General features: G+C 39.9%; 1 protein-coding gene across 20 annotated transcripts in view; it reads right to left on the bottom strand.

Annotated features, from left to right (window-relative positions):
* PPFIBP1 (PPFIA binding protein 1) overlaps positions 1-12,180 on the bottom strand; it is a 112,868-nt gene that overhangs the window by 32,223 nt on the left and 68,465 nt on the right. For 14 of the 20 annotated variants that reach the window (XM_084505742.1, XM_084505728.1, XM_084505727.1 and 11 more), the window contains 5 exons: positions 8,247-8,333; positions 7,036-7,149; positions 6,353-6,484; positions 1,198-1,290; positions 504-596 (listed from right to left, as the gene is read on the bottom strand). In XM_084505742.1, coding sequence (XP_084361868.1) covers positions 504-596; positions 1,198-1,290; positions 6,353-6,484; positions 7,036-7,149; positions 8,247-8,333 — 519 coding nt within the window. The remainder of the gene's footprint in view (positions 1-503; positions 597-1,197; positions 1,291-6,352; positions 6,485-7,035; positions 7,150-8,246; positions 8,334-12,180) is intronic. The other 6 variants (XM_084505729.1, XM_084505731.1, XM_084505732.1 and 3 more) reach the window with 1 other exon arrangement.

The raw sequence follows: 12,180 nt of genomic DNA, 5'->3' as shown, positions 1-12,180 counted from the left end.
AATACACCAAACCAGAATACTATGGCTTAAATGTTTTCCTGAGCTTCCCTCAAAAGATCTATGGCAAATATGCATAGAAATGATACCTGTGCCCCCATACTATGGCCCAGACATGTGGCCCAGTGTGAAAGAATCAATGCTTTCTAGCTAGTTTTCATGAATAAACATTCTTTAAAAAGGTGAGAAAAATTCCATTTGAGTAATGGGTGTAAACTACAAAAGAGGCAGTCTTCCCTTGGAACAAAAATGAACTCAAGCCTAATTCAATTATGAATACCTTATGCAAAGTTTATACGCTAAAATCCTCTCCCATCCAATATAAAAGGTATTTGTAATGTCTATCTACATAAAGAGCTTTCTGATCTAATGAGAAAGGAAGCACTGCATATCAACACACAAGAATTAATGAAGAACAAACCACAACAACACAATGCAAGACAAAGTGTAAAACGGTGAAACAAAGAATTCAAAACAGGCCAAATGTTACCCAGAAACTACTACACCTTTAGCATCTGGCATTTTTGCTCCATCCGCTGCTTTTCATACTGCATCTGACCCACTTTGATTTTCATGCTAGAAAGTTTGGCCATTAAAGACTGGTAACAGAGATAGAGGAGTAAGAGAAAACTAAAGATAGAAAAGAGACAAGCTAAATGGCAAAGAGAAGTCAGACACTTACAGAAACGGACTGCTAGAATTATTTAGGGGAATACTTTCTCTTTAGAAGTAGCTGATTTTCAGCACATTTAGGAGAAAATAAATGCTCAGCTTTGGTCTCACCCATGGCATGTCTTATGTGCTGCAACTGGTATTTCTTGACCCATGAATGAAAGAAGGGTCTAAACAGGTAATATATTATCTGATTTTTTTTTTGGTGGTCCCTTGGGAAACCAGGAGTTGGACTTGATAAACCTCGTGGGTCCCTTCCAACTTGGATGTTCTATGATTCACTGTTAACAACCAGCTGCATGGTGAGTTATCCTTCATAAAACGCAATGTCTGGATCTGAAAACCACAACACAAAATTCAGAAATAACCCCTTTCTAGGCTTTGTTCTAGTTGTTAAGTGAGCATCGTTGAACTCCTGAGCATGCTCAGAATTTTTCAGGGTGCAGGCAAGGACTGGGGAGAAGAGAAAGAAGTTCTAAAACCTGTGAATTGTGCCTATTACTGTTTCTTTTCCTCATTTTCACTTACTTTGGTTGTTTTAAGCTTCTTCTCATACTGGAGTCTTTCATTGTCCATCTCTCCCACTCTTAATCGCAATTCATTAATTTCCTGAATCAAATCCTGAGAGAAAAACAGAAACAAAAGCAAAAAAATAAATCAGTAAACAGAGTCATAGTTGACCAGGCACACCTTGGTGGGACCATAAGAACTCAGCAGCAATAAAAGGAACTCTATACACACAAACACATCACCCAAATTCACAGTTAAGTCAAGAAATTCAGAACTTTCTGGATATTCAGGGACCTTATTTCTCAGTTCTCCATTACTGCACTGGATAAAATCAGGCAGAGGAAAAAGAAAGAAAGAAATTGAAGTTGTGTTACCTGAGCTTGGGATAAAGAAAGGCCTCCTGCCCATGCAGCGACTCAACTGCCTTTTAAAAATATGAAGAGATTACAGTGGGAATCCACATCTCTGTCACTCATGAGACCTTCCACACACTGAATAAAAGCACCATCGCTTGTTTCTCTAAGCACCAAAGCACATTTGTTTAAGCATCAATGGCGCCACTATTGAAGTTTGCAAGTTCAACCTGGTTTAGAAGAAACTCAGAGACACCACAGACTTGCACCTGAGCTCTTCAGGAGAACAGTTCAACCTCCTGTGCATCCTCCTGGAGAGACCTTCCAGGTCTGGATGTTCAATCCAAGTGCCAGCAGCACCACAGCTCCCTTCCTGCAGTAGTTAAACAAACACTGAGTTTGTGTCCTGGCAAGGTGCAAGGCACTCTTTCTCCAAACTACCCCATCCTCCAGATCAAGAAATGGGATGTTAAGCAGCCAGCTCCAGACCTGTCAGAAGCCTGTGTGACGGCCAGGACATTGTCCCCCCCCCATATGAAATGAGGAACCACAGCTTATTGGGAAAATCATCTCCCTGTTCAAAAGGGGAGCACATTACCAGAAACCTGTGGCTTTCACAGAGCTTAAAGATGTCCAGCGTGCTTCTACTTCACATATAACTCACTGATCTTTAGTTTATGAACATACACCAGAAAACTGTTACATTTGCATGTTTTACATAATAAAAAAATAGCCTTTCCTGACTACTGTAATGCCCTATCACTAGGGAATGCATAGAAAGAGAGGATAAGCTCTTTGGGCACCCTAGGAAACAGAAGAAGACTCAAACTGCAGCTTAATGGCTTTTACACTACCAAGAGGGTAGTGTGGTACTTAGGTTTGCTGATCTTCCTACATAGAAAGGCAAATCCTATCCATGTGAAGTGGTGCTGTACATTGAGCTAACATCTGCGAGCACCAGAACAAGCCAGAGGCTGACATTTGGAGAATATTCATGGGTCCCTCGTAACACCTGCCTTCCAGCTCCATTCCACATTTTTTCAGCTTGCAAAACCCTGGTTATCATTTTATGTGCTTGATGAATCTGATGGCAACAGAGCAGCATCTGTATTTCTTTAGCAAGATCCCAGCTCAATTACCAGAACTACAAGGAAAACATAGAACATTTTGATGATAGTAATAACTATTATTACTGCTAATGTACAACTCTGATTTGGATACACCTGCAATTCCTCACTGATTTTGCAGTGTGTGACCTTTACAAAGCACATCACTCTTAAGTATAACTACACATGGATGTCACTATTAATTGAACTTCTCTTCACCAACACCAAGTGTTAAAGACCTCTAACAAATTTACATCCACAAGTCCAAGAGTTAGCTTTGAAGCTATGACAATGGATTTGTTTTGGACTTTTGTCTCCTGCAGCCAATCCTTCTATCTTTCTGCTGAAGTTGTTGCCTACATATTTATCACTTAAACTACATGTATTTTAAAACACTGGAGGAGGAGAAGGAAACCAGTTATCAATATTCAAAAGGCTGCTATGAGGCAAAAATCAATGAAAAAAAATATTATCCTTTTGTGAAAAAAAGTTAGTGCAACCCATATTGATGGAAGTGTCAAGATGTACACAAAATATAACAGGAAACAGTAATATTACAAAACCAAGAATGTAAGATACTGGAATTGAAACCAAATTCCTCTTTTTAACCTGTTAAGGGCCTCATGTGTAATGGGTCCTTTACTGCTGGTAACTGCTCATCAAAATGACAGTACAATTTGCTCAAGGGCTAGATAGAAATAAAGAGGAGACCTAACAGCATGCTTTGCACTACAAATATTTTCAATTACTCTCCTGCAAGTGCAACAAGAGATGTCTCTCATGTCTTAAGTTATCTACAACAGTAGATAACTTAATTACAACAGTAATTGTAAATACCATTATTTCTCTGCTTTGTGAGGCAGAGAAGCATATTAAAAACCAACCAGGTTCCACAGAGAGATTCTCGTCAATACAGAAGAGATGGGTCAGACCTCGTATAAATAAGCAGAGGAAAAAGAGAAGACCCTAAGAGCTCTGCCTCCGCTTCTACTGCATTACTTAAAAACATGGAAAATGGTAAAGAGCAATTAAATGGTCCTCTTCTGATACAGAGTCAGGTCCCTCCATGCAAACACCCAACAGCTCTTCCTTACAGAGATCCACTAACAGAGCTGATGAGGCAGGGACATGCAAACTCCTATTTCCTAAAACATTTTCCTTCCCTGCTCATGTTACTTGTGCTCTTGATTGTGTGGCCAAAGAGGCACAAAAAAACAATGACAACTTTAAGCTTTGAGGGTCAGAAGCTTCCTTATTGGTACTGGAAATGTAAACTACATTCATGGTTTTTCTCCACTGAGAAATTCATCTGCCCAAAGGAGCCTGGTGGTGTTTAAGTTACAAAGAATTCCCCACAAGTGAGCCAGTTTAACCTCTGGCTGCTTCTTCAAAGACCACGTCTGGTTATGGACTCCTCCCTAAATAAACTCCCTAGTATGATATTTTCTTACATAAACCCAGCCCAGCTCAGACCACCCGTGCTCCTTAAGGAAAATAATCCTGGTGTCTGCTGAGAAAGTGGAAAGACTGGAATGGATTAAAGAACAGATTAATTATACAATTAGCTTTGAAAAAACTCAGTATTTGTAAGCATCTAGACAGGAAACTCCTAGAGCACAAAGGAAAAAGAGCTTACAGATCTACTTAAGCATTGTTTTAGAGAAAGAATGGTGAATATGAGAAACCAACCAAGCTAGAAGGGGAAGTTGCAATAACAGACATAATTAAAAACTGGATAATAGGAAGGATTTAGTATGAATGATAATTCTGTGGAAGAGAGCAGCTGCACAAAAGTTGGTTTCATATGTCAACAACGTTAACATTTTTTTCCTTTCCATGTTCTTTTCTCCAAATAAAAACAGAAGCAACATTAGCAATTTTTCTTTCCCAGTTTGGGTATGATTTTTTTGTTTTGAAAACAGCATGGAAATTCCGTAACGTATTTTAGGGTAGAATATTTAAAATATCAATAAATATATCAATAAAATATCAATAATCAACTAAATCAATATTATAATATATAATATATAATATAAATAATACAACATATAATATAAATTGTCAAATCAATTAAAATATCAATAATCAACCCTGCTGAAATAAACTAATTATTCTCTATAACTTTTTAGGAATATAATTAGATCAATACTGAGTATAATATCAAGTATATCTGAATAAATACTACCTCCAAAATACTGATCAGAGATTTTACATGAAATCTCATGAGTCTGAGACTCTTACATCTAATTACAGCTGAGATCTAACAGCCAAGTATTTTCCCACTGAACAAAATGGCAATTAGGCATATTATCCCTTTCAATATTTAGGCCTTTTATAGCTATAATTTCTGTTACACTGAACTACACTGTTCAGGTTTTCAAAGGTATAGAAGAATGTTTTAGTAATAGTTCACTAGGCCTGGCATAAACTTCCAGCAAATAAATATATATGGCCCTCAAATATAGTAATTACCTTTTAAACATAATTTAGGTTATCATATTTTTTATCAAAGACAAAGCATATTTCAAACAGCAATTGTTGATAGCTACCACGCAGGTAAGCCTCTTGCACGGAGCCTGCAAATTTGTAGTACATGTTGTGATCCCCACACCTACAGAATCAGAACACCTTCACCGATTGACTCCACCTTTCACTCTGCCAATCCATCCAGAAATGCAAGGCATCTGTGACATTGCATGTCACTTGCCTGGACTGCAAAATCAGCCACTTCTAAGGCAGTGCTGTGATCATCCTTCACATAAGATCTAGTATCACACTAAGAGGAAAAGGTAATGGGATGTAATAGCTCAACACAAATTTAAGCCGTGGCTTGGCAGCAGCCTGATGTGCTACACTGCAGAAATGGACACCACCATCACTACATAAATGATCACCACCTTTCAAATCCAAACATAATTTGAGTCACTGGTGGGTGTTCATCTTCAGGTTTGTGGATTACTTTTGACAGTAAGTATGTAAAAGCAAGCCTAACTTTTACTCTTTTGCTTGCAATACAAGTGAAGGAATTAAACTTCATTGCCTAACATATAGGAATCTGAATAGGAGTTGAAAGACCACTGGTTAAAGTGGAAGTGTCAAGTGTTGTCTCCTGTGACGACATTATGGCTTCTTCCCTTCTAGAAATGAATGACATTTGGAGCATCCACAATATGAACATCAGATGTCTCAGATCATTAATGAACTCAGAATAGGAAATTTTCTTCTGCTTCCCAGGCAGACTCCAAGATATTTCTGACACAGGGTATGTCACCCTCGTGGTGAAGCACAGCCTAATTCTTGGAGGTTTGGGAAACAAATGGGTTTGCCTACCTGTAGCCCCCTTCTGTGGAGCTGAGGTCTGAAGTGAGACTTCAAAAAGCCAAGCCATCACAGAGCCACCACATTCTCTCTTACTGAAACCTAAATGCCACCTGCCTTAAACCTGATGGAAAGAATCAGAAACTGTTTTTGGAAATCTTTCTTTGTCAAACTAGAATTTAACAAGGCAAAGAGGACACTGTTTTTATTTTAAGAGATAAATGTTTTAAACTTGAAGATGAATTCCTTCCTTGTCTGGCAAAAAATAAAAAAATAAAAAAAAAAGGGAAGAAAGAAAGGTAAGAGAAGGAACATTCCCAGATGTTTCCCAAATTTTCAGATAAAGTGAAACCACACACATGACTTTCACAATTTATTCTGTTGGTTTTTACTCACCTCTGTGTCTCTGAATCTATCCTCATAATCCAATCTATCCTTCTCTACAGATGTAAGTTTCAACTTCAGATTGGATATCTCTGCCATAAGATCCAGCTTCTGAGTTTCAAGGGATGTTCTGCTCAAAAGCTCCTGATTCAAGATAAAGAGGAACAGATCAGAATTATTCATCTGAAGAGGAAGAAATTGGTATTTTATTTCTACAGCTAAAGGCCTCTTTCAGAGAACAAACCATCATACTCCTTGCACTCTCTGAAGCACTGGACACAGCAATTAACCATCCGACAGACCCAGGCAGCTAGGATGCAGCTGAGATCATTGGGGCATTATCACAGGTTGGCTGCCAGGCTGAGAAAAAAAGATTGTCTGTCATCACAGTTGCCCTGGGCAGCAAGGAGCTTTGAGGGGAATCCACCCATCCTGCCAGAGGCTTTTATTCAAGTCTCTTTGAAGTTCAGTGGGGAAACGCTCAAAGGAGAGCAGGACTGGATTCCTACAGTGTAAAGCAGCACTGACATTACCAAGTACAAAGACTTTAAAGCAAATATGGTAGAAAATTATCACTTACCTAAGTGACATCAAGGGATACAATACCTTGAACTAAATTTTGCTCTCATGGAAGCAAAATGCAGTTTATTAAGAAGGAACAAAGACAGCGAGACAGAAAAGTGACTGTGAAATACCTGCTGCAGCATGTCTTCTGTGGCATTTAGTTTCTGTCTGTGTTCCTCCAAAGAGAACTCCAGATCCCGAATCTTTTCTCCCTGGGCCTCCACCTGATCCGTAAGCACACTTACCTGTACAGAGGAGATAAAGGGATGCATATAAGTATCTCACACCCATACAGTATGTGTCACCTGAAAAACCGTATGTGAGTAACAGCACCAGCTGGGCTACAGATGAAATGGGACCATGGGAGGAGATGGTGCAGAAGAGTTCTACAGTGAGCACAGTGCACAACAAACCTGATGGGAGGGCTTTCCTCTCACACTTAAGGGAATTCCAGCCAATTTTCCAGCAGACACTTTGCAATTCTGTATCTCCTCTCCTGACTTGTCCTACAAAGGATGGCTGCTGCATTTTATGACATACAATTATGTCTTTGCCTGTTACTCCTGACTTAACAACCAAACAGCCAGTTATTCTGCTTTTCAAGTGATTGCACAGTATACCACAGTGTATGGCTTCTTCTTTTCACGCCTCTTCTGAATAAAGGTTTTGTTTTAAACAGACTCTTCTGAGGAAATCTGCAGCACCACTGGGTAGCAAGACAAGCTGACTGGAGCAGAGCTTGATGCTACCACAGGCAGCCCTCAAGTCAGGTCCATGTCAGGGGACTGCAGCACGCCAGTGCAGGCAGAGGTGCCAGATAGTCCCAACACTGATGGCAGGAGTAACCCAGCTGGTCAGGGTGCCCAGAGCTGAGCTCGGAGGAGATCTATGGTCCCAGGACAGTGCAGCCTGGCAGCAGCAGATCAGAACCTCCAAGGAACTGCTCACCTCCTCCTGCCCATCGGCCCGTCCTGCAGCTTTTGTCACCTTGCATGAGAACAACGCATGACAAGACATGTCACCTGACACAAACAGCATGTGAACAGTTAAAAATAAAAGGTGATTTTACACATATATATGAATGTAAGATAGTGGCTTTGAAGATTTGCTCAGCTAACAAGATCCAAAAAGAGATCAGATACAAATAAAGTAAGGCATTTAGATTTTTACTGCAATCTAAAGTCACACCCAAATCTGGGTTAACTCTCACATATCAGCAAGCCCTCTATCTACTGTTCAAGACAATATAACTGGAAAAAAAATCCTCGGAGCTTTAATTGCATAAAACCAAAAAGTGTTACAAGTGCAAGGGCAGAAAAAAATAATTTAGGTGATGACTCACTTGCAGAACAAGAGATTCCTTATCATTTTCCAGACGAGCCAGCCTTTCTTGATATACATCTCCATTCCCAGATATGTGTCCATTAGTCTGAAAAAGACAGCAAATTTATATTGTCAGCTATCTTATGATAAGTATCATTCTTCAGTACTGCTTTCAAATCATTCCATGCCAGAAACTAATCTAATACTGTAACACTTAGCTTTTCAGTAAGGACATTTAAAATACAGTATTATGAGCCAGACATATCCCACTGGCAGGGTAAATTTAAGTCAAAAGGGTTATGCTGATTACCATCATCCCAGGTTCCAACAACCATAGTTTTCCATGTAGTAAAATTCATCAGCTTCAAGTGACAGCCACAGATAATTTCCAATGCCAAACACTTAACAGTAACACTAACCCAGACAAGAATGATAAGCAACTGTGTTGTAATAACGACCCTTAACCTTTTCTCATCTGTGGACCCTTATGATTTTCAAGTGGAACAATGATATATGGATAAAATAAGTCTACTGTCAACATCCTTGTTTTTTGTAGTCTGTGGACTATCAAAGGTCTGTAAAGCCACAGGCTTAAAATCACTGAGCCACATAAAAATGCCTCAGAAGCCTTACTGTTAATACTTTAAAGGAATTTATCAAGACAAAACTATCCTTTTTTAACTCAAAACAAAATCAGTTTTCTTCACTGAACTAGTAGGCAGAAAGCAAATCAGACTCTTTTCTTTTAAGATGGCAAATAACCAGCTAAAAACTTATTGCAATATTAACACAACCAAAATGCACACAGATCTGAGTTTCAGCTCATGATTCTGCCTTTAAGAAGGACAACTATTACATGTCATTCAGTGTTATCAATACACTTACAGAGTACTATTTGTCTGTTCTGTTAAAGAACAGATTTGAAATATTTCCCAGTTCCCAAACGGTTACAAATCAAATAAACCATCAACGGAGGATACATGACCACAGTTCAGAACAAGAGTTGTTCGGGGGCTTAAAGATGAGAAGGGAAGAACTTTCTGGTGACCCAGTTCTGGGGAATTCATCTATTGCACATTCAGCATTTGTTAACAAAATTCGTGTTCAGTGGTATGCCACACGAAACTACACTTGCAGAGAGACAAATACCCTGAGACACACAGAAAGTGAAAAGAAGAATCAACTTACAATCCACCAAATGTGCATTATGCTTCTTGCAAGTAAAATGATTATTTTTTTTTAAAACACGCAGTAAGAGACATCCTTTTATATCAGGTACATTTTACTTGGTATGGGTGAATGTCTGCACTCTAAACACATCTCTTTATAAAGCTACCTGAGGCAAAGGAGAAACAAAAATACATGCTAATGCTATCAGAGTCCACAGGAATCAGCAACTTTCTTCACAATAACTGCAATGCTCTTGAGCAGGGAGAAGGATTCTCCTTTATCCATATTCAAAGCAGTCTCAAAGTACTTTGTGCTGAATGCTATATTCAGATCTCAGCTCAGGAAAGAAATTATGGTTCCCATCATTGCATGAATCCCTTGGAGTAGTCTGAGAAGCTGTCCTGAAATCCAGCGTGCTCAGTGCTGAGACTCCCACCAACTTCAAGGAGCCTTGTTTTCCCTCTCAACGTGTGATGAAAAGAAAAAAGGCCAGGGACTGTGGTGCCCCAGTGAGGCTGTGGCACCAGCCTGCCAAGAGAGCCCACCCCAGTGTATGAGCAGCAAGCCTCACGCTTCTGCTCCAAGTGTCCCTTCCAAGCAGTTTGTCTCCCCACATTGCAGAGCATGCCTCAGGAGACCTCCTGGATAAACCACCTTGTCTATGTTTTGTGTTTCAGTCTGGGTGGTGGGAAAATCTCCTTTGTTTGAAACTGGAAGAACAAAATGCTCATCAGCACCAGTTAAAGATTGGGTGCAAACAGTAGGAGGTACAAAGTGTCTGAGCTCACCTTAGCAATGTCCTCAGGAAGCAAGGCTGTGTCAGGCAGCTTTTATATCTCTGTGCAGCAGCAAACATGTATCTCAAGCATCCATGTGTAACTTTCACAAGATGACCACAACATCTCCCCTGAAATTACGAGAGCTACAGCATACTAAGAAAGGATGTTCCATAGTAATTTGTACCAATAACTCATAATATAATGATACTCCATATCTGAATTATTTACCAATAAGTCTTTCTGACCATCCAGAAACCAAACCACAGCAGAAGTACTCTATGCTTCTGAGTTTTCCCTGTTTTTATCCTGACCTCTAACAGAATTTAGCTCATGCCATAGGATTTCCAGTTGAGAACTTCAGTTTCGTAACAGTTCAAATTAAGATGAAACAAGTCAAAGAGCTTCCAAAATGAACTCACTAGCTGCTCAGCTAGGACATTATGCTTTAAATCCTGTGATTTCACTTGTATGCACAAAAACAAACAAACAAACAACAAACACACTCATAGTTTTGTTGTTCTGTAGCTCTATTCTCAGGTAAAGTCCTCCAGTATCTCTCAGGCTCTTACCAAGCCTCCACAAGTACAGTATCTACATTTTGTAATACAAAAGACATTTATCAACACAGCATGTGTCTCTGATGTCAGAAAGGGATATTCATTCCCCTTTACAAAAAGGCAGCTGATGTGCAAAGGTGCCCTCCGTCCCTGCTGGGGCTCACACAAATGTCCTCATCAGAGTGCAAGACTCAAGACACAATTCCTTGCCTCCCAAAGAACACACCAGTGCCCCAGCCACTGAACCTCTTGCTGTTTCTAGACAATGCAACCAGACACAAATTAACTAAAACAAAACACTGCGTGAAGAGGTAAGCAAGCACTGGTTTCATGCTACAATGAAAATATCTTTACCATGCTGTGAAAACTGATGAGGTGTTAAAGCAGAGTGTTAGTCATTAGGCACAACATCTTGCTAAGACACCTTTGTTGTTAAACTCTGTTCATATTTCTCAAAAAAAAAAAAAAAAAAAAACACCACGAACAACCTTTCTTGTTTAGCATGTTGTTCTTGGTTTTAAAATAGAAGCCCTTGGAGTATTTAGGCCATAGCTGCACGTTGCCAATAGAAATGGAGAAGAAATGATCAGAACTTTGAAGAGAACTGGAGGCTGTTCTCCCACAAAACCAAACACAAAGGTGTCTTTACTGGCAGTCACCATAAGTATTTTGTAGAATTTGCTTAAAAACAGACCTCCTGTAGTATAATGAAAACAGAAAACATGGTGTACAACCCAACATCAGGTTGCTGTTTGAAATGTCGTAACTTCTCTGTAACACCTGCAATATCAGAACACATTTTAGCTATGAAGAGACGAAGTCACTGTCCTCAGTCACAGTAGAGGGAAAGGTGAGAGTTGGAGAAATGACAACGCAGAGCGGCCACGGTATCTCTTTCTCTGAGCAGCAGCCCTGGCATCTCCTGCGGCGGTGTAAAGATCAGGGACTGCTGGGCAATGGCCACGCAATGCATTCTTTCATCTCTCCTCTGCTCTGTCCTCTTTCCCAAAGGTACAAAGTTGATGCTTGGCATGATTTTACTCTCAGAGAAGGACGAGAAGGAAGAGAGGAGATGAAATGGATCAAAAAAAGAATGGAGTAATGATGACAGAAGGCAGGGCTGGAGATAAATGGAGAGGGAAGATGCCCAAACACTGGATATGGGAAAGCAGCACATTATAAGATGAGATGGAGCTGGTGGGAGGTCTGAGAGATGGAGAAACACCAGGAGGGCTGGAGAGTGCAAGACCTGGTAGTTTCTCCCCATGAGACGAGCAGCCTCCCCTGGGATAGAACCCAGCAACTATTTCACCAGGCACAGCAATGTCTCTGCTTAAAAAAATGAAAAGAAAAGCAATTATCTGATTCAACAGCAACTGCAAGAGTATTTGGAGCATCTGGTAGTTCTGGACTAAATTTGTATCATCAAAGTCAATACTGGATTAAC

The sequence above is a fragment of the Aythya ferina genome (assembly GCF_964211825.1).
Source record: "Aythya ferina genome assembly, chromosome: 1".
Lineage (NCBI taxonomy): Eukaryota > Metazoa > Chordata > Aves > Anseriformes > Anatidae > Aythya > Aythya ferina.
The sequence above is the reverse complement of the archived record's forward strand: the minus strand, read 5'-3'. Positions and strand labels throughout refer to the sequence as shown.